General features: G+C 38.0%; 2 protein-coding genes and 1 long non-coding RNA gene across 6 annotated transcripts in view; 2 read left to right on the top strand and 1 right to left on the bottom strand.

Moving 5' to 3' along the window:
* Window positions 1-70: 70 nt before the first annotated feature.
* On the top strand, window positions 71-1,178 carry LOC143265310 (uncharacterized). The gene is made up of 3 exons (XR_013039723.1): window positions 71-210; window positions 689-888; window positions 972-1,178. It is a non-coding gene; the product is annotated as an uncharacterized LOC143265310 (long non-coding RNA).
* A 2,144-nt stretch (window positions 1,179-3,322) lies between these two features.
* LOC100875806 (actin-binding Rho-activating protein) lies at window positions 3,323-7,535 on the top strand. Its single transcript, XM_003707113.3, has 4 exons — window positions 3,323-3,490; window positions 6,483-6,613; window positions 6,699-6,948; window positions 7,142-7,535. The coding sequence occupies exons 1-4, from the start codon at window positions 3,473-3,475 to the stop codon at window positions 7,247-7,249; spliced, it is 507 nt and encodes a 168-aa protein (XP_003707161.1). The 5' UTR covers window positions 3,323-3,472; the 3' UTR covers window positions 7,250-7,535.
* A 1,083-nt stretch (window positions 7,536-8,618) lies between these two features.
* Window positions 8,619-23,332, bottom strand: part of SERCA (ATPase sarcoplasmic/endoplasmic reticulum Ca2+ transporting SERCA) — a 46,273-nt gene continuing 31,559 nt past the window's right edge. Inside the window, exons 4-14 of one of the 4 annotated variants that reach the window (XR_001097120.2) lie at window positions 22,860-23,246; window positions 22,114-22,601; window positions 20,969-21,974; window positions 20,600-20,820; window positions 20,398-20,533; window positions 20,126-20,278; window positions 19,918-20,051; window positions 19,718-19,835; window positions 19,350-19,467; window positions 12,184-18,121; window positions 8,619-11,091 (exon numbers count right to left, since the gene is read on the bottom strand). Coding sequence is in view for 3 of the 4 variants with exons in the window: in XM_012294258.2 (XP_012149648.1) it covers window positions 19,267-19,467; window positions 19,718-19,835; window positions 19,918-20,051; window positions 20,126-20,278; window positions 20,398-20,533; window positions 20,600-20,820; window positions 20,969-21,974; window positions 22,114-22,601; window positions 22,860-23,246 (2,844 nt within the window). In the remaining variant the exon portion in view is untranslated. Of the gene's footprint in view, window positions 11,092-12,183; window positions 18,122-18,568; window positions 19,468-19,717; window positions 19,836-19,917; window positions 20,052-20,125; window positions 20,279-20,397; window positions 20,534-20,599; window positions 20,821-20,968; window positions 21,975-22,113; window positions 22,602-22,859; window positions 23,247-23,332 lie in introns of those variants that run through there. The other 3 variants (XM_012294261.2, XM_012294260.2, XM_012294258.2) reach the window with 3 other exon arrangements.

Below are 23,332 nucleotides of genomic sequence, written 5' to 3'. Positions count from 1 at the left end.
GAACGGCTACGTCAACGAGAGCGCCCTCGGCTATAATAGTAAACGCGTATGCCACGATCTCGCGTGGCCACCACGTTCTTCAGAGGACGTTGCACTAAATTTACCTTGCGATGCGTCACAATTCAAGATGGTTTTTCAACAGCGTCCACGCGTTCAGGCAATTTAGAACGTGATTCATGTCGGATGATGAGCATCGAACACCTTGCGTAGGTCAGTGTTCAAGATATTCGGGAATTCGATATAGAACGAGTTAACCCTTTCAGGTTTTCACAAACTAGATTCAGAGATTTACTTAAAAAGAAACTTATATTTCACTAAGAAACTTTATCTACAATTTTCTAGTTGCGTCATGCACAGATGACTAATTATTGTTACAATGAGACGACGAACAAAGAAAGTTAAAAAGCTATGTACGTTTATTATTAAACGATTCTTGTGAAGATTGTAATTAGAAGCGAACCCGAAATTGGGATGAAAATATGAGTCTTATCAAGAATGAACTGTAGTGTGCGTCAGGAGTATGATACGATATTGTAGAGCAAAGGGTTAAGAAATAGGAGATGTCTATAAAATACACAAATACATAAAATCGAAATTTTTTTCGAAAAATATATTGGTTCATATTATGACGAACACCCTACTCGTAGGTTGTCTCATTACAAGTCGAACATGTAAATTATTTTAACAGGCATGCAGGATGTTCAACTATTGGTGGGCATAATTTCAGGGGAGCTGAGGTGATACTGAATAATTTTTTCCTTTACCAAAATGTTGACTGAAGCTTAGTTTTTGAATTATTAACGAAAAACACTGACCAAGCGGAGTGCGAGAATAGCACGCGCGAGAGTGATGGCTTCGAGCCTGACGGCTGAGCTTGATTGTGAACAAGTATGTCTTTACCGTGACCGGTCACGATTATAAAATGGTCTGAAATCATCTAATGCTTTCATCAGTCATTCTTTACTTTCCAGTGACAACAATTGAGACGTAGAACCTAATTGAAACATCTAATACTTGTACGAAAAATATATGTATCCTAAAACGGAGTCAGTTAATGAAGGTCAATAAAACTATTGCATAATGCCAAAGTTATTGCACAAGAAGCGACATTTCAGAATATCTTTCTAGCACTTCCTGAAAAATGAAACGTCGATTTATTATTGGCGTCCCAATTACTCCGAAATGGCGTCTAGATAAATTGGCTCGGTCTAACGTGGCCATTTAGGAAATCTTTAACGTTGCCAAAAAAATAGCGGAACAAGTTCCCGGTAGCAATCTAACGAGTAGGAGGTTCGTCGTGTTCCGATCTCCCAAATTAATCTCGGAACACGGCGAACGGTTTATCACTGACAAAGTGGCGATATACGAGCTGGATCGGACAGGGGAACGCGTTAAGATCGGCATAAATCACATCTCACGAGTTTCCATTAAATAATTCACTGACTTTTTTCTCTAATGTCGATGTTTCTGTTGGATCTTAAATTCCATAGTGAAAAAAAATGTGAGACAATGCTTGTTACTATTATTAACGTTATGGTGGGTTTAATTTTTCAATTTAAATTAACAGATTAGTTGGCGTTAGGTTAGGTTAGGTATACAGAGTAAAGTTTTTATGACTTATGCTCATATGGGTAATTGAACGAATTTCTTTGGTGCATTTATGTATGGAGATCTAGGGAGATTGCAGCATCTAGGGAGATCAAGGGTTCATTCTCTTGTGAATTAAGAAATCTAGAAATTCCCAATTTTACCAACTTTCGAACTTTCAAATTATCAAATTTATCGACAAATTTCTTTGGCACATTCGTGTATGGAGATCTAGGGAGATTGCAGCATCTAGGGAGATCTAGGAAGATCAAAGGTTCATTCTCTTGTGAATTAAGAAATCTAGAAATTCCCAATTTTACCAACTTTCGAACTTTCAAATTATCAAATTTATCGACACATTTGAAAATATGCACGTTCTCAAATTTCTGAAACCTCGAATTTCATAGATTTCAAATTTCAGAAATTCTGAACTTCTCCAAATCCACAATTCCAAAAGATCAAATCCCAAAATTTTCAAAAATTGATAAAGCGTTACCACGCGTTATATGGTCACTCGGCATATTACACATCGTGTACGATTTCTATTCGAAACAAAAACAAGAACAGAGATACCTAATTTATCTTATTTATAATGTCCTGAAGGTTTGTTAGGTGTTGGTACAATTTAAAGTTTGCACAGCGAAAAGTATAACTATATGCAACACTTGCAGTTTCATCGAAATACTAACATTTAAAATTAGCATGGCATGCGAAATATTCAACCGTTTTGGTTCAAATGAATGTTTAATCCGGTGTTTTGCGTATTTTCTCTTTCCCGCAAATATCCCGTGTTCCCTTGAAGCTTAACATTCCATGAACCAATACAACCAACCAATGCAAATTTCCCGAGTTTAACTCGTACGTTTTTCAACGTTCTTATGAACCGATTGCAAATATACAACTGTCCACAAAAAGCACAATTCTATTATTTTTCTTCAGAACTATAATATTATTCTATCATGAAAATTCTTTGTATACTTTTTCAATTTTAGAAATTTAACAACTTCAAAACTTTTATGTTTATTCTTACAAGTTTCAAAGTTTTGAAATATAATTTTCAATTTCTATCCACTTTCAGTTCTTAGTTTTCAGTTTTATAGATTTAATATTTTAGAATATTAAAAATCTTCAAAGGCACTAATTCTGAAATTAAATCTTTGAACTAATACAAGTTTCGAATTAATGGAACTTAGGAAGTTTCAAATGTTTAATTATAAAATAATTTTTATAAAAATATTGTAAATTAAAAACTGCAAAAATTTTCCGGTTTCCAAATATAAAAATTAAGAAATTTACAAACTCAGAAATGTAAATTGTCTAAACGAAAAATCTAAAAATTTGTGGTAACACAACGTGGCCCACAAAAAGTTTCCAATTCTCCAAATTTCCAGAACAGAAGATGTTTTTGATTTATCGAGAAAAATCGCATTTCTCGCAATCTTTAATCAGCGCCGTTTGCAATGTAAACAAACGAAAAGAAACGTATCGTTCGACGAAAAGCAGATTACTACTCGTGAATGAAACGGTCAGTCATTGACTATAACGAGAGAAAGATACAGACCGCGGAATCATCGTTTCCGGTGTTGGCATCGAATACTTGCGAATTCTCACGGAATTGGCTCGAAAACACGGCAAATATTTCGGTTGGTCGCACGATGGAATTCGGTCGGTGGGAGCCATTTGACGTAGCAAGCATCTTATAAAAAGACGCAGAGCGTCGCGACGCTGCATTCACGAGACGAGAGTCGACGAGACGCCCGCAAGATAATCGCGACAATCGCGATCATCGGTTTCTCTCGATATTCCTTTTTTTAACAGTATTAATAGTCTCTAGTCTTTCTTTCGTTAATTGGTACTTTTTTTTTAACTACTTTACGGTGAAACTATGTCTTCAGTGATGTATGTGAGTATCTTATCGAAAGTGGTGGTTCGAATTGTTCATGCATGGTTCAGTGACTAGTGCGAAATTTCAGTATTTCGATTAGAGTGATCATGAATTTTAAACAATTCTATTTTCAATTACTTCACTGATTAAGGTTTCAAATTATTTTAAATACTGGTGTTTGGACAATTTTTTGATTTAAGTATTCAAATAGTTTTGCTACAAATTCGTGATAGAACTAATCGCAATTTATGTAAAATAATATATTGGTGTTTGAACAATTTTTTTATTGAAGTATTCAAGTAGGATTCTTTTGCTACAAAATTAGGATAAAACTAGACTAATCGCAATTTATTTTAAATAATATATTGGTGTTAGTAAATTTTTTAATTGAAGAATTCGAATAGGATTCTTTTGATATAAGTTCATGATAGAAGTACACTAATTTATTTCAGTGTAGACTAACATTACAGTGTATTTTTTATTAGAAAATATAGTAACATACGATGTAACTGAAATTACTGGTTAAAAGTTCTTTTAACGAACTTTTATTTTTGTAGTGAACTTATGGTGAGGTCACTCTAGTCTTGCCAATGAACTTGACTCTGGCGTCTGATTAAAACGCACTCGCTCTACTGAATTTAGATGCTTCCGTCTTTGAAAGAAATTAGATAACATTTTGACAATGGTATTTACAATTTATTATTTAATATTCAAGTTCCTAGTTTTGAAATTCATAAATTTTTTATCTTCAAGGTTTCAGATCTTCAGATTTCCAAGTTTTTTTTTTGTGAAAATTTAAGTTTTTTGTTACATTTTCAAATAGCTACATACCCAAGTTTCCAAATTTTGAAATTACTACATTTTCAGATTTATAAATTTTCAAGTTTCTAAATTTCCAAATTACTACATCTCCAAGTTTCTAAATTTCCAAATCACTACATTCCTAGATTTCTACATTTTCAGAACTCTTCAAATTTCTTCCAAAGCTGTAAATTTCCAAGTTTCCAAATATTCAAATACATTTCTAAATTTTCTAATGTAAATATTTTCCTATGCAAATTTCCTAAATTTCTAAATCACCGAATTACAAAATTCCCAAATTGTCCCTATATCCTTCCAACCCCAAATTTTCAAATCTCCCTAAAGTCCCCAAATTGGAAGATATACCATTACATATCCATATACACACCCTTATCCAATCCCAAAATTTCCAAATTCCCAATATTCATATACACACCCTTATCCAATCCCCTAATTTCCAAGTTCCCAATATCCATACCCACCCAAATCCAATCCCCTAATTTCCAAATTCCCAATATCCATACCCACCCAAATCCAATCCCCTAATTTCCAAATTCCCAACCTGCCAAATTTCCACAAATCTAAATTACCAAACTCCTCCAAAAAACTCTTGGACAGGATTGTAAAGTCTAATCACCGACCACAGTCAACATAGTGTTATGATCTTCGTGGTCTCTCGAAATCGGTTCACGTGTCGTATGTATGAGAAAATTTGTCAGCATGCCATCGAGGGATCTTGTATGGCCATGGTCGGTCTTTAAATGGTCCAGGCTGGCCAACATCCAACATTCCTCGTTGATTAAACTCACAACGACACTCTTGTCTCTCCAACAGTTACCTCGAATCCTCAATTTTCTATTCGCGTAAACTGTGCATGTACCGTACACGATGCATCGCTTCTTCTCACAAGAACGTGAGCAGGTATCGAAAGTAAAAGTTGTTTTTAAGATTTTATCAAGAGAGCTTGAAATGAACATTTTGCTGAGTGTTTCCCTTTACGAACGGAAAAAGTAGCGATGGAAATTCAATTAGTATCGTGAATAATCATGGAGTTAATCTGTGACGATTTTCAAGCTACTTTCACGATTACGTGCGAGGAATACTTTCCCGGGCATGTTACTTGAAGATTAGAAGCCTTGATGTTGCTGCGGACGAAGTCAGTTCTCGTCTGACTATCGAACATTGCTTATGTAAACTTCTCTACTCTGATTTTATACTTGAGATTATTTTGTACGGCTATTTCTGTTGGGACAGGTATTTTCTTATATTATCTTTGTATTATGGAGTCTTACGACTGCATATGTTGTTCTTTAGATTGAGTTTCTAATATTCGATATTCTTAACTTTTCAAATTTATAAGTTTCTGAGTTATCAAATCATTAGATTTTCGAATTTTTAAATCTTTAAATTTTTGAATTTCGAAAACCTCAAATTTTTATATCCCCACATCTCCATATTCGCAAATGCACACATCCTCACATTCTCAAATCTCCATATCTATGAATCCCAATATTCCCAAATCTTCACATCCCCAAATCACCATATTTACAAATTCCCACATCCCCAAATTCCCACATTCCCAAATTCCCACATTCCCAAATTCCCACATTCCCAAATTCCCACATTCCCAAATCTCCACATTCCCAAATCTCCACATCTCCAAATCCCTACATCCCCAAATTCTCATATCCCTAAATTCCCACATCCCCAAATCTCCACATCTCCACATCCTCACATCCCCAAATTCTCATATCCCTAAATTCCCACATCCCCAAATTCTCATATCCCTAAATTCCCACATCCCCAAATCTCCACATCTCCAAATCCTCATATCCCTAAATTCCCACATCCCCAAATCTCCACATCTCCACATCCTCACATCCCCAAATCTCCACATCTCCACATCCTCACATCCCCAAATTCTCATATCCCTAAATTCCCACATCCCGAAATCTCTACATCTCCACATCCTCACATCCCCAAATCCCGACATCTCCACATCCTCACATCCCCAAATTCCCACATGCCTGAATCTCCACACCCCCATATCCCCAAATCCTCAAATTTCCAAGTGAACTCATCACCTTATCCGAAATCTAGCTACTAGTCGCAAAAAAATATTAATGTACGATAAATCCTATATCATTAGTGACCTGTTAAGAATACTTCCCAAGAATATTACTAAATTCTCTTCACTGACTGATTTCAGGAATCACTCAGCGATAAAGTGGCAATGTTCAACCAATATGCCAACCAACACAAGGAAAAACAGAGCAAAAATCCGTTCACGTCGGGTGTGAATCTCGAGAAACGAACATTTTCGAAAGACGAATATGGCAAGTAAGCTCAACCGTCACACTTATTTCCTTTGGTTCTGCTATAATTACTATGGACGTTATTGTATTTATTATGTTCTTCGTTCCAGACCGGTAGCTGGCTCTTTGACAGCCATTCGCGGTCGCAAAGCCACAGCACACATTCTTAGAGAGGTGCTTGAACTTTGCGAGATCATTCATCAAGAGGGTACACCATGTCGGGACCAACCAGAGATCATCGCGATCACGTTTGGTGATCTCTTTAACATTTACACTCACATCAGTGACAAATGCGTGGGACTTCTGCTGAGAGCAAGAAAACAAAAGTTCGTTGACTTCGAAGGAGAAGTACTGTTCCAGGTATAACTGCATTTTACTATTGTATCAGTATTAATCGTTTGAGTATTTTGATATTCGAGATTAGGGATCAACTTTCTGTCAGAAATCTTGAATTTTGTTTAAAAGTTGATACTCTTTCTTCGATTATTATACGAATGTTACACTGTTCTGTGGCTTCAGATTTATTCAAACAATTTGTTTTAATCGTTTTCAGAGGCGAGACGATGACGTACCGATATACCTGGTGAAACCGATCAAAGAAATTCGCGAACAGTACCATCAGAAACTACAGGAAATCGCAAAAGAAACGCCATTGAGTTAACAATCGCCTTTCTGTTCCGATTTAACCGGTGTCCAACAATAAACGACTCGTTGGATCGCTTCTGAAGAACAGTCGACCATGTTAATCTGTATTTATTCGTGAAGCAGTCGTAGAAACTACGCGAACGACCATTGTATAATATAGAATGTAATTTTTATCTGGAAACGGAGGATGTAAATATGAAAGTGAGAGTTTGATGAATGAATGATGTAGATTCGTGTCAAGAAACGAACTTGTACAATGTGATACTTGTTAGGATGTCAGAAATAAAAATCTTTTTATAAAATCCGTGTACTGTTCTATCTGTTGCGAACAATTTGTCGTTAAATCTAGTTCTAACATTATTTCTAAAATAATCTAATTTTTAGGTTAAGAATTTATTTTAGGAAAGTTTTCTTTGAGGTTAGAATTGTCAAGATATAAATTGCGAGAGAAACGGAACATTAATTTGTTGGTCGAAATTAGTGACGCCATTTTGAAGGTCGATACACAAGTATACTTCGTCGAAAATTTATCAAAATGTAACATATATCATCACGAGTCAATGTAGATTGTGAGCTTTACTTTCAAACCTTTATTCGTACAGAGCTGTTCGCGTAGAACATTAAAAACAATGATTTGTCGCCATTTTCCGAAGAAAATCTTGAAATTCGTTTGTCAACGTGTACTCCGATGCGGACGATTCGAGCGAGAACGATTATTAAAATAGCTTAGACATTCAAATTTTTTAAATTATAACCTTATCTTGGTTTTAATGACAGACAGGAGATAGAACCTACAGGAAATAACGGTAGAAAAAACAAAGATATTTTATATAATATTTTAAGTTTTAAAATTTATTTGGTCTATCTTATCTACTTGACTATTCGACTCAATATGCATTAACTCGAAGTAACTCAGATTGTAATTTAATTCAACTCATTTCAAGTCTATTCTATTCTATATGGTTCGTTTCAACGGAGGTTCAATCGACTCGATATGACCTAAACGTGATCAGTATGATTCAATTCAACTTGACTCGACTAGTATTTAATATGATGTACTGTACCATACGAAAGTCCAACTATATTTCTTTATGTACTAAAGAAATATCTCTACACATTAAATAAATAAATTTGATACTCGAATCGACGTAATTCAATATGACCGAATTTATAGCTTGTTACTATAATACTCATCAGTGCCCCTGAATAAACATCACCCGTCCAAGCACCGTTCATTATAGTTTAATTAAGGAAAAAAATGATGGTAGGAAAAATAAGAGGAGTTAACGAAGACTCCAGACACGTATCGAATCTTTCTCGCTCGAGGTCCTTTAATTCGAGACGCGTCTCGGTATCTGTGCGCTTTGTAGGGAAAAAAATATATGTATGTATATATGTATATATTTAATGTCTCTTAACATTAATCAATAATCTCTTTAAACATCGCGCGTGTAACGGTAAAATTCTTATTTACAATGGTTTTGAAATCTCGCGAGCATCATCGATTCCTCTGGTGGCGTAAGTTTCGTGAGCTTCGAGGAGGCTTCCGCGATCACCAACAGAGGATGGACCCGACTCTCTTCTCCCGACCACTTAGCGATCTTAATTTATACACCGGAAGCCTCCGTTGAAAGTTACGTCACCGATCAATCATACAGTTTATATATATATATATTTTTTAAATCGTCCTAAAGTGTACCACTCGATCCAACGACAAAGGGAGTACGCTCTTCTTCGGGGTCCACACTGCTCTCCGCTTCACCGGCCAGCTTCTTCGTTCTGCGTCACAGTCATCGATATGTTGTCGAGCCTCTATCCTTTCTCCGTGGCCGAGCAGATCTCCGTGGTCGAGATATTACAACTTCCATCCGGATCAACGAAAACGCCATCGACGACGGTTGAGGAAGACCGAGTTAGCTAAAACGGCTGATTTGCACGACAGCCTCATCGTTCGCGAGCGACTGACAGCACGGCTGATCCTTCGAACACGTTTCGTTCCAGACAGGCTGGATAGGGGGACCCTGAGTAAAGTTTGGGGGGAAAACTCCTCATGGAAGACGCGAGGTCGACGGGGACTGAGAAGCGTCACACGTTAGCAAGAAGGTACGTTTAGAGCAGGTATGGGCAGCAATTGACCTGGAGTTCGGCAGAGAGCTCAGAAACATCGTACGTCCCATTTTCTGAAGTCACCCTATCAGGCACATGATATTCGGAGATTTCGACATTTTCCAATTTATAAATTTCCGATTCGAAAAATTCTCAAATTTCCAAAGTTCTTAAATTGTCAAACTTTCTAATTTTCATATACTAAAGCTTAAAAAGTTTCAAATTAAAAGACCTAAGTTGCTCATTTGGGAAGTGAAAATTCTGTAAGTAAAATTTCTAATTTACAAATTTTTCAATTTGGGACATTCACAAAGTTAGAAACTTAGGAGTTGTATAAAATGTACGACGAATGTTTCATGGATCGCAGGGTCTCTGAACCCGCTTAGAGCCGGGACTGCCCCGTAACGTTTCTCCTCCACGAAGAGTTACCAGAAGCTCGAGCTCCCAATCCCGACATCGGGGCCGCTCCTCGAGCGCTTTCGTGCCCACGCTCGATATGTACTGCGTCCGAAGCAGAAATCAGAATGCAAAAATAAAACGGAATATCGACCAAGAAAGGTTTAACGATTTGGACCAGAATCACCCGTTTCGTATGGGATTCAGGGGCAAAAGCGAAGAATGTATTAGAAGAGTAGCTGCAAATTACAGGCAAGGTGGTGAGCAAATGTTTGTACCGATCGTCGTTGCGTATCGATCTTAAAAGTCCTCGCACAGAGAGGATGAACGGCGTTTTCGTGAACGGGCTACTTGTTTCGTTTGAATTTCTCGGTTTCACCGACAATAAGATAGTAGCGACAGGGTATTTTTTAAACGAAGAGGGTGATCAACGAAAAGCATCATCGGTGGAGCGGTGTGCAGCGAGCGTTGGTTAGACAGCCAGGAAAAAGAGGGACCTACGAGGGTCACCCGTGAGCATCTCGTCGACGTGTCGATTTAACGAGTAGTTTTATATTCCTTTTTTTGTTATTTTTGTTTCTTTTCTCTGTTCGCTAAATGATAACGATCGCAGCAGGGCCGTTATTTCGCAGCAATCGCGCGAGTCAAGTCCCGCCTCTGTCCGTCTGTCTTTTTGCTTGGCTGAGCTTCTGAGTTTTATGGCTATTTTCGTGACGTATCTTTTTTTTTCTCTTTCATTCATTGTTTGTATTGTGCTTGGCAGAGGAATTGTTGCCGGCGGCACATCGCGTGACAAGCCTAGGCCCACTTGTCGACGACCGTTTCGCTTACTGTAACATAACACAGACACAGCGATTAGTTTTGAACCCGTCTCTACGATGCTCTGGCGGAAACAGAAAGCTGCTCCGATTAGACGTTTTTCTTTTTTTCCTTTTATTTCGCACGGTTGGCTGCTTTGACTCCCTCTAGATTCTCGAAGTTTCGAAAAGTCTGTACTCCTAAATCGAAAACTATATCCCGAAAATAAACTACTTGGTTGTCTCGACAGAACGCTCTCGCCTGAACATCCCAGGTGAACTGTCCTCCTTTTGTATACGTATATTTTTGTTTTCATTTTTTTTTTTTGTTTTTAGTTTTAAGTAATGTCTGTACACCCCCTATCTGTGTATGTATATGTACGTGTCGATAGTGTTCGTAAGATATCTGTCGGCTCGATCCTGTCGATCAGCTTGCGAGTTGTTGCGGATGGGTGTCGTTTAAGCGCCATTCCGACGGTTTTTCTCGTGTCCCGGACTGCTGTCGATTTCGTCCGACGCGTTCTCGATCTTTATTTCGACAGCATCACAGGCGTTGCCACTGCAAGCATATCCAAGTAATTTCCATTAATTACCAAAAGTCATTCGGGGGGAAACGTGCCGGCGAACTGTTCACATGAGGACTGGACGTCGTATCGATGGACGTTGCGATGAAAATTTAAAGTTCGGTGGTGACGGATGTACAGATAATCGTGTAGTATCGGGTGCTTTTTCTTTTCCGTTCCTGTTGCCTCGCGCGAATTTTTATCGAGAATCCAATAACTACACCGTCTAATCGGAATGTTCTTAAAAGCGTCTTAGAGATTTTTACCGATTCAATGCATTGCGTAGGGAGTGTTTAGTTTCAATATAACAAGCTTTATTATTTTTGCTGTACGCAATTTAAGTTCTCTCCTGATTAGCATCTAAGAAAGCTTTGATCTAATTGTTATAATTTCGAATGTTTATAATATTGCATACTAGAAAGCTAAAAAATATTTTTTTCAGGACCAGTAATGAACAATTTATCCACCGAAATTTGTACATTTTTAGCCTTATAAGAATATCCTGTTCCAATAACTTGGTATATAGCAATATAATTATTGTGTTCATCGATATACTACAGTACATATGCTCATCGCTGTCCCAGGCAAATTAAAACATAACAAAAAGAAAAAATGTTAGCAGTACTAATACTATAATCATTCGATGAAACTAATACAGCAAATATAATCTCTGATAACCTAAAGCAAATCATAAACATAAGCGATATAATTAGCAAAATCATAAGAGTATATAACAATTATAGAATATTTCGATATGTCAAAAATGTCTGCCAGTAGCAAGTTGCATGATACTTAATGGAACAACTAATGAAAGTATTCGAAGAACCTTACAATCCTTACGCAATGCATTAAACGAAAAATCGTTTGCGCATAAAACTGTGAATCTGAAATTTCACTCAAATCCATATAAAAGGATCGTATGGTCACTCTGGAATAAAAAACACCCGGCGAATCATAAGTTCGCTTTCTTTTCAACAACAAATCCGATACAGAGACTTCGTCATCATCGTGTCGCATCTCATGGGATATAAATAAAGAAGCGAAAAATAGATATTCAATGAAAACGATTATTAAGAAAATCGTGTTACCTGGTATTCCAGTGTACGGCTATACTCCGGTAATTCGCTCCTCGACTGAATAGTATCACACACCAGCAGGCAGGAGTTAGCAAAAAAAGTGTTTCGGGTTGCGGTGTCAGGGACAACTTCCTCGATTTAAGGAGCATTATGGTCATTCCAGGCCGAAACGACACTCGTTGTATCAGGTATTTTGTATTTGTTCGAATTTTGTTTTTATTTTTGCCACTGATCCAGAGGATGCATGCAGAAATACAAACAACAACTCTGGGGACACAGAATGACCGTGATAATGATGGAACGCGGAATTGTCGTGGTCGCTTGCACTTTTTCCAGTTGGTCCAATTCCAGTTTCACGGTTAGACTGTCATGAACTCGTTAAATCGATCATCCTCCCGACGATCGATCTTTCGACGTTGATGATTGATGAAGCGAATGATTTCCTTCGGACATTCATTTAGGTTCTAGCAGTTAAGATTGTTAAGAGACTTTTGGGTATAAATCGTCTTTACTGTTTACAACCAGAAGCCTTGGAATTTAACCCTTTCAGTACCGTGGATGTACAAACATCTCAAAAAATTATTATTGTGGCTTGTTTAGACATTTTCAAAGTTCCAAATATTGAAATTTATCGTAATTTACACTCTTGCGAAAGTGTACTAAGTACAAAAATGAATACTCAATGACCACTGATTAGCATTGATTGAAAAATTTTGCACTCAAAGGGTTAGCCACGTGTTCGAAGATAAGGACAGGTACGATCAAGAGTAAATCAAGTAGAGGAAAGTGAGCAGGTGACAGAGAGATAAAGGCACAGAAAATTACACAGGTGTATGGAGACAAACTGGAACAAACACTTATTACAGTTCAGATTGTATTAAGTGTTCGATGTTCGTACACGCGGCATATGCCACTCTCCAGATACCGTATTGTTTCAAACGATTTCTCTCTTTCTTTTAATTATAGTAGGCCGATCATTGATACGCGAACACGCCATAAACATAGGGATAAGAGGAGATTAAGCATATCATAGATAACTTTGATAAAAGTTACAAAAAGACGTCATTTTGATTACACCTCAACTTAGAGGGAAATTTAAACGAGAATTACTTTTGTACGCGAATAAAAAAATGAATATACAATATAAATACTCTAAAAAATGGGAGACTATATTAATCCGGATAATTTATTTAATAAATGCAACATCAAAGTCATTAAAGTTGTACATATTATTCGACACAATATTTAGAAAAAATAAAAAAATGCAAGAATAAATGCATTAGAACAACACTGTATACGATGTTTTAGTAGTTGCGGTACAAAAAGAGATGCAAATAATTAAATAATATAACCAAAATAGCTTCCCATATTTGCAAAACGTTATTAACTACTTCCTTCGATTAAAAATTGTTAATGATCGAATTCACCTATTTTCAGAGAGGAAGGATACAAATTTAATTAGCAAGTTAAAAGCAGAATCCGATCTTTTCTGTCGATAAACGAAATGCCTAGTTCCCTTTTATCCCTATGTTCACGGAACACGCATTTAGTTAACACATCATTCCTCTTTTCATTTCCTCATTTATTTATGTAACAAGTAACGCACTAGAGGTCGGACCGTCGCTAATCATCGATAATTCGTCGCGATAATACGTATACTTTCACTTTTTTTCGTTCTTGCGATGATGTTTCTGTTGATTCGAAATTCTTGAGATTAAATAAAACGCGACAAACAAAGAGACTTCTGCGATCCCGTTAAACGATACAAACGATTCTTATTCCTTGTTCTCTCTGTCCATACTATCATCGTCGAATCGCTTTCGGTTGTTCGTTAGACCGTCACTGTGTATCGTTTTCGGGTCTAATTAATTAGGATCATCACACCGTTGATCCGCCACAACGTGCGTCTGTGGCGAATGTATGCATCAAATCATTCAAATATAATCGCACTCTATTTATAAGTTATTAATTATTATTATCATTAATATTATTAATATTAATATTAATTATCTTATTATCATTAGAAATAGGTACTTCCTGCACGAACGATGCGACCGTGGTTTGATCATTGTACCTTTTACCGTACTAGATTAACTAGTCAGAGCGTCAGGCAAGTTCGCTGGATTCGCGCGCCATTTTACGATCGTTCTCAAGAAAATTTCACGACTACTCTAACTACTGGTATTTTCTACGGATAAATGGTTCCGAATCGGATGAAGAAAGGCGAAGATACGCGCGGATCCAGCGATGCAATCTTATCTTGCGTAACGCGACGCAGCCGTAGCCTTTTCTTTTGTCTCGATGGCATTCTACGTCCTCTCCTCCATTTCCTTCCAAACTGGGAGAGAGGAAGAGAGACAAGTAAAGGAAAAAAACAAACAGTAAAATAAGAAAACAGAGAAACACAATCCACACAATCCAAGTACTTACAAACGTTCGGTACGTCGAATGAACGAACGCAAAAAACAGAATGAATTTTACTCTCGGTTTACGTTTATTGAGCGTCGTGAAGTGCTGTCAGACCGCTTGTATCGGCATCATGATCTTCGACATATCTCTGTGCTATAATTCGATTCTAAAAAGTACACGACCATATGTTCGTTAAGAAATTTCCTCTGAAATAGCACAGGATAGTCATCGAAGATGATCTGCTGGTACACGAATGATATCGTTGTACAGTCGTGTACAACCTAGGCTCACCTTGATTAGGGGATCCTCTAAGTGTGATTTTCCAAAAAATTCTCTTACAATTTTTTACAGTCACGAGTTTTCGAGGAAATCTTAGCTGCGAGTGTATTTTTTTATGTACAGTGCTCGCCATGAGTCAATTGTTAAATTGAAGCTTCTTTACATTGAGACGTATTTGAATTTTTAAATTTAGAAATTTGCTAATTTGACAAAGTGAAAATGTAACTCATTGCTTTGAAAATCACGTGCTGCATGAGTTGAGATGAATTTTCTGAAGACCATCACACTAAGAAGACTCCATAAGGGAAAGTGTAAAGGAGGGATCTGTTCGTTCTTGTTCTTTACATGCATGGACCAGTTATGTTAGGTTTCCTGGATTCACCCGAAATCAAAAGCAAACGGTGAGAGACGCCTCCCTCTACTGCTTACCCTTAGAAAGCCCGCGTTATCGCTCGAATGTACAAGAAAAAAGGTAAATTGCTTCTATGTTAAATTCGAACAAAACACACAAGTTAGTGGGTTTTCTCGACAGGTTCAAGCGACGTTGATTGGCGCGTGGCTGGTGAAACGACAGGGTTTTGGTGACGAGCACCCAACACTGTCATCTACCGGCCGCGCGCCCATGCACGAACCACGTTGCACATGGACGTAGCCAGGGACATAAAAAAAAGTGGACATGGAAAAAATCGGATTTTGCTCCCCTCTGCAGAAAAATTATAATTCTACTAACTTTTTCTCTGTGTACAAAATTTTGACGATGCAATTACACTCCATACATTTATAATTTAAAGAAAAAAAAACATACGTATATGAAAATTGATTTTTAAGACAGGTATAAAAAGATTAAAAAATTGAATTAAGAATAACCCACGTGTTTGCATCTGTACACAGAAAGAAGGTTAATGTTCTGTATATAAACATAAATCTAAAATCAGTTTATAAAATTTACGCTGGAATAAATTTTGCTCACAAACCTGGCTGTGTCCACGGCGTTACACGTTACTATCACTATTCTGTTCGCAAAAAAATCATTTCCGCGTAATTTCGGTCTAATTAAGTTCAGTTATGCCCATACCAAAGTAGTATCACGCCCTAACCGGTTTAATTAATATTAATAATAATATATGTATATGTATATATTACACTAGTTTTTAATCGCGAACGAGGACTCTGGTTGCTGACGCGTCGCCACGCTTCCAACGCAATTAAATTAATTATGCACTTCGCGTCGAACGAACGGTGGACAAACTTTGTTGCACGCAAACACGAACCACTTCTTGGAACCGCATCGTCAGTCTTGTTGCGTTTGCACGGGGTCCAGAAGTGGTATGATACGCGTTCGCCATTTACAAACACGGCTCGATTTGGCCGAATAATAGTATATATATATATACTCTTTAATAAGGATGTGCGGGTACTGGCAAGCATGGTAGGATTTCCTAGGGAAAATTACAACGTAGGAAAAAAAGAATCCACCACTCGTTTTAACGTTCGTAGGAATGTGAATATTCAAACTTCTAGATTTACAAATTCAGAAAATATAGAAACTTTAAATTGTCAAATGCAAAGAGTAAGGAACTTGAAAATATAGAAATGCATATTTGAGATTTGTCAAATTTGAAAGTGGTAGATGTTTTTCCTTCTACACTTTTTCTAACCAAAGTCTACATTGTACCCTACAGAAAGTCTACAATGAACCTGAGATTATGGACTTGGGAAATGATAAAAGTCAGGCGTTCTTGATCCCAACTGCTTTCGACTTTAGCCCGAAACTCGGATACATACCTGACGTATCTGGCTACCCGCACACCCCTATTCTCTAATATTATGATTTATAAAACCCCGGATGAGAAATGTGACTAAAGAGACAGTTAGATGCGTTAAAAAGGCCCACGTAATTCGTGACGACACCGGATCTTCCGTTTCGCATGTGGCGCGTGTATAGAGATTGTTATTGACCGGGTGTCTGAACCCGAGATTCGCTCGATGTGTTCGCTATTTACGTAGTAACGTGCTACGAGAGGTACGAGTAAAATGATTCCCATCATAAATAACTATTCGCTATAAGAAATCGATTAAACTCGATTTTTAACCATTTACTATTTCCAAGTATTCACATGTACAGGGTTTCTGCTATTTGTATAATATTCATTGTTTTCATTCTTGGTAGTTTAAGGTGGTTGTACCGCAAAAGTTAGAATATTGGTAAAATGAATTACGATATTTTAATTTAAGTGAGGAGACGAGATGGGTCTGATCGATCCACTTTACAGTATATTCGATGCATGATTGTGTTAAAGAGTAAATTTCACAACAATAGAACCAATGAGACTCATATTCTAAGTATGAAAATTTTAACTTCGTATACCTGTCTAACTAGGAGATGTGATCTCATAGAGAGACTCCTGTGTATCCTACAACTTTACCAGTATTTAGCTATTATTATATACATGTAATTTAAAAAAGTATATTTATGATACAACCATCTTAATTCTACAGCCAAAGAGTCAACAGACTCGAATTATTTAAAATGGAAATATCCGTGGTTTGAATAGGAACAAAAATGTACATGTAAATCGAGCGCTCTCAAGTTCAGACCACCGTTTTGAGGAAAAAGAGAGGATTAATACAACGAGAGACACGGACTGCGAAAGACAATCGAGTTTCCTGCTATGTTACACGCGCGAGTCCTTGCAGTCCGCATCTGTTAAATTAGTGATATACAAATCTGTTGCATGGCATTAATCGTTCAAACATGTAAATCACACCCAGTAAGGTACACATAAAGGTAGAAGAGTGGATGCAATGAAAGTGCAGTGATGTTAGAATAATCCTGCAGTGCCCGTTTTTGACGAAATCCGGTTAAAAGATATCACCGTTTCCGTTTCTTTGTACGTCATTGAAATCCTATCGAATCCAGCTATGTATATAATTGTACTTATTTAATGATTGATACATAATATTTTGAAGAAAAATTGAGTATCATCGATCATGATATCCCGGGGCACGGCAGGATTAACAAACCACCGATAGTGACTGTTCTACGAGGTGAGTGTTTTAGTAGGATATACATACAGTCCAAGGATTTCTTTAGTTGTGCATGCAATTACTTCTCTACGGGAAGGAAGACATAGAATGTACGGGTTCAGAAATGAGATCCATTAAATTCGAACTTCATGCACAATCTTTGAGTTGACATTTCAGCAACGGATCAGGCAGTTCCAGCGCATTGACGTCTTCACCGAAGCGGATTTCCTTGATGCTGAGAATTAATCAACAATAATTGGTTCTATTTAATAAGCAACAACGAAAGCGGTTACAGTGGAAGTAAGAATAAATTAGAAAAGAGCAACAATTAAAAATCATGGTAGGCTAATTATGCGTGTGCGTTAAAGTGAAGTGCCCAAAAAATACAGCTATTACTAAAATGTCGTGCAAAGTGTTCCCTGCGTTTCCAATCTGTCGATGTTCTGACTGTTTTGCCGACATTTTTTATATACTATACATTGCTGTAAATGTACTTGACTAGTAAAAAAAAATAAAAATAAAATTGTTGCAAAAATATTATTGGATTTTCCATGGATAAACCAAGTGCAGTAATGCCGATAGCGTCGGGTAAGCACGGCGCCATATTCAGACTTTGTATATTTTAGTTTTCATAACTATGTACTTTTAAGTTGAGAAATTCAGGAATGATGGACTTCATAAATTTTAAGCACTACATAGAACCTTTCTATATGTATTTCCAATTACTACAGTCAAGATAACACAGCATCCAAGCGATGAGACTAGTATTGATTTCTAAACCGGTTACATACTCTAGCGGCAATACTGAGCGCAGTTTAATATTGTCAGATTTACAAGAAACTACGAGAAAAAAAGAAAAAATAATTAGTATTCAAAGGTGCACCGTGCTCAAAGGGCATGCAAGTACAACGTTTTACAGGGTAGGATAGGAGTGTAATAACAAATCGAATTAGAAAAAACATCAATGGGTATCTTGTTGCGGAGGAAAGTTAATGTTCAAAAGGCACTCGTAGAAAATAATTTAACAATCACAATTGTTTTGATTGCGATGGGTCTCTTTTTTCCTTTTATCACTCGAAGCCACTAAAACCCGTATATGATTGTAGAACGACGTCAGGGTAACGGTGTGATGCGGACATGGTGGGCCTTGGTGGCAAATCTGTATGGTTGTACTAACACCATGCACAACAGTCAAACTGGTTAAAATCTCACTTAAACGCACTTCAATTAATAACTTATCTCGAGCTTCCCAGGCAACGGGGAAGAACTTCGGTTTTAAATGCAATTGCAAGTCCAAGAACTCAGTTGCAAATGTTTTCCATAGGAAAAACATTGTCTGTTAGACTAAACATTTTTTTCTTTTTTTCTTTCACGGATGTTCTATATGGGACAAATACTTAATAGTCCAAAGAACACAGCCCACATTAGAACGATCCAATGCACTGTGTAAATTGGATTCTCACCATCTGTGAACTTTCTGGCAATGAACTTCAGGGTTTCGTCGAGAAGTACCACTGGAATGGAGAACTTCATAACGGTAACCCACTCCTCGGCCGTTAGAGGGGTAACTTGGAATACGGACTGAAACAGACAGCAATTAACAATTATAACAACGTAAAAACAATACATATTAGGTTGACCAAACTTCCAAATTTTCAAATCACTAATCCAATTGAAAGTAATCCATCAAAGTTTCGAAATTGTTAATTACCCTATTAACAATTAAAAGATTATTCTTATATCTGTTTTCTAATATTAAAACATTTCTTATTGGCCAACCCAATACATAACATTTATTGGGATTAAGTTCGATTGTTTTTAAATAATATACCGAAAGAACGTCGATGTAAAGGATGACAAAGTGGAGTGTGAAAGAAAGAGCCATAGAGGCAATGAGCCACATGTTAGACCACGGCGGCATAGTGATGAGAGACTGATTTTCAGATAAACTGAAAGGAAACAAAACGTCAGAAAATAAATTAACATTAGCAAAAATATGTATAGAGGCATGGTTCGTTTGTATCGTGTTACCTGTTCATGGCATTCAACATTTCAATAGTTACAAGTACAGACAGAGCCATTGTCATGGGATGAGGGTCCGTGAAGATCTTGCAGTTAATGCCCTTGAATTCTTCACCACCGCCCATGCACGCCAAGTGATGAGTCTGCGAGTTCCAAAGTTTATTTTCACATATATTTTATCAATCATAAATTTCAAATTTTCTTATACGATAATCACCAGTTGGTAGTAGTTCATTTGTGGGCCATTCGGACTGTACAAGAACCACCATGCAGCTGATCCAACGGTAGCAGCACCTACATATCCGCCAATAGCCAAATAGCGGAAGAACAACCAACCGGAAATAAGAGATTCATCGGCTTTACGGGGAGGCTATAACATCGTAAATACATTTATAATTCCGTTCATAATTTCAATAACTGTAAGTGTAAGTAACACGTAAGTATTAAGAACATTTTGTTCCATACATGATGAACTAATAGCAACATTACCTTGCTCATGATGTCCAAATCGGGAGGATTGAAACCAAGAGCAGTAGCGGGAAGACCATCAGTAACCAAGTTGACCCACAGAAGTTGTACAGGGATCAGAGCTTCAGGAAGACCAAGGGCGGCAGTCAAGAATATACTGTAATGATAGGAATAATTTTTTTATATCGTTCAGTCGGTACAACATTAATATCTGGATACTAACCTTACGACTTCACCAATGTTGGAAGAAATCAGGTAACGGATGAACTGTTTCATGTTGTTGTAAATGGCACGGCCTTCTTCAACGGCAGCGACGATGGAAGAGAAGTTGTCGTCTGCCAGTACCATCTCAGAAGCGGATTTTGCTACGGCAGTTCCAGATCCCATAGCAATACCGATTTCAGCTTTTTTCAAGGCAGGTGCATCATTCACACCGTCACCAGTCTATAATACAAAAGAAATAATCAAACAACTAACAAGGCTACAGAAACGTTGAATTATAATCAGTCAAATCTATACATTCCTTGCACTAACCAACTTCTCATATTTATACAATATCACCAAGAACAAAATGTTGTGAATCTTAACTTACCATGGCGGAGATTTCGTTCATGCTCTGCAAGTACTCAACGATCTTTGATTTGTGAGCAGGTTCTACACGAGAGAACAGACGTGCCCTAGCGCAAGCTGCCTTCTGTTCCATCGGAGCAAGGTCGTCGAATTCACGACCAGAGTATGACTTTCCAGTGGTGTCTTCATCCTCACCGAATACGCCGATACGTCTGCAGATAGCTTCAGCGGTGGCCTTGTTGTCTCCAGTAATGACAATTACTCGAATACCAGCAGCACGACACCTTGCAATCGAGTCGAATACCTCCTTACGAGGCGGGTCAAGCATACCAACGACACCAATAAATGTGAGATCCTTCTCATATGTGTAGAATTTGGTGGAGTCACCAAGGTCCATGTCGTCGGGCTTCATCGGATGATCAGCGGTGGCAAGAGCGAGGCAACGAAGAGTGTCCCTACCAGTACCGTACTGGCGAGTCAGATCCAAGATACGATTCTTCAGGGTCGAAGTAAGAGGAACCTTGGTAGAACCGACACGGGCATGCGTGCACCTGTCCAGGACACCTTCTGGGGCACCTTTGACGAATAGCTTCGGTCCATTGCCCAATTTCGATGGTCTCAAAGGAGTACAGTAAGAAGACATGGATTTACGATCACGGGAGAACTCCAGAGTGAATTCTTTCTTCCATTTTGTCTCCATGTCCTGTCTGACAGCGATGGCAGCGTTACGCCTGTCCAGTCCGCTCTTGGACACACCATAGGGATTGATTTTCTCCGCAAGAACGATAAGAGCTGTCTCCGTTGCCTCGCCGACCTTCTCAAATGCTTGTTTGAATTCGTTGAAGTCAATGGCAGAATCGTTGCACATGATACAGATTGTACTGATTTCGTGAAGAGTCTCGTAGTCCTGGCCTCTGATCTTCTGTCCCCTCAAGAACAAGTCACCGATGGGCTCATAGGTTGATCCGGTGATCTCGAACTCGTGGAAGCTGCTGTCGTTGCCTTCGACTTTGTCGAAGATGAACATTCTGCAATACGGTAATACAATTTTATTCATTTGAACATTACGTCACAAAGACGTCAAATTTGAAACTTGAGTGCTCTTTTTATGTAATGACCAATATAACAAATGACTTCTAACAGTAAATATATCTTAATACAACTAACCGACTAACGGACATCTGGTTGGTGGTCAAAGTACCAGTCTTGTCCGAACAGATGACAGAAGTACAACCTAGGGTCTCGACAGAAGGTAACGATCTGACGATAGCGTTTTTCTTAGCCATACGACGCGTTCCCAAAGCCAAGCAAGTAGTGATCACAGCTGGTAAACCTTCGGGAATAGCGGCTACGGCAAGAGCGACGGCAATCTTGAAATAGTAGATAGCTCCCTTGATCCAAGATCCACCATGGGCAGGGTCGTTGAAGTGTCCAATGTTGATAGCCCATACAGCCACGCAAATAACGGAAATGACCTTCGACAATTGCTCGCCGAATTCATCCAACTTCTGTTGCAAAGGCGTCTTGATCTCCTCGGTCTCGGACATCTCGGTACGGATTTTACCGATAGCAGTGTTCAAGCCAGTTCCAATTACCACACCTCGGGCCTTACCCGCGGCTACGTTCGTACCAGAAAACAGAATGTTTTTCTTGTCCTGTAGAAACATGAAAACTTGTATTAATAACTTTCTTATTTTATTAGGAATGTATTGTAGACTAGTATTTGCTAACTCAGTGGTTTTCAAATTATGGTTACTTTGAAAACTTAGGTCTTTGGAGGTTCAGGAACTAATTACAAGGATTTATAATATTTTGAAGGGTACCAACGAAGGATATGATTACTTTGAAAATTTAGGTCTATGGAGGTTCAGGAACTAATTATAAGGATTTATAATATTTTGAAGGATACCAACCTGGTTAACGGCACGTGGATCAGGAACAGGATCGGTATGCTTGATTACCGAGACTGATTCACCGGTCAGGATAGACTGATCGATCCTGAGGGTGGTCGAGTAGATCTTGGTGAGACGAATATCAGCCGGGATCTTGTCACCGACGGACACCTCAACGATGTCCCCGGGCACGATCTCCTTGGCTCGAATTCGTTGGACACCGGCCTTGTCTGTTCGTAAAACTTTACCCATTTCGGGCTCGTACTCTTTCAACGCTTCTATCGCGGACTCGGCATTACGTTCCTGCCAGACACCGACCACGGCGTTGGCGATAAGAATGAGCAAAATAACAAAGGGCTCGACGAACGCCGTGAATGCATCCTCGTGCTCTTCAAATAAAGCTAATACCTGTGGAATAGGAAAGACGAACTCTGATTAATTTGCTACGAGCAAATGTTATTTGTTAAAAATATGCTTATAAAATGATAGAGGTA

The sequence above is a fragment of the Megachile rotundata genome, chromosome 1 (genome assembly GCF_050947335.1).
Source record: "Megachile rotundata isolate GNS110a chromosome 1, iyMegRotu1, whole genome shotgun sequence".
NCBI lineage: Eukaryota > Metazoa > Arthropoda > Insecta > Hymenoptera > Megachilidae > Megachile > Megachile rotundata.
Note: the sequence above shows the minus strand (reverse complement) of the source record. Positions and strands in the feature narration are given on the sequence as shown.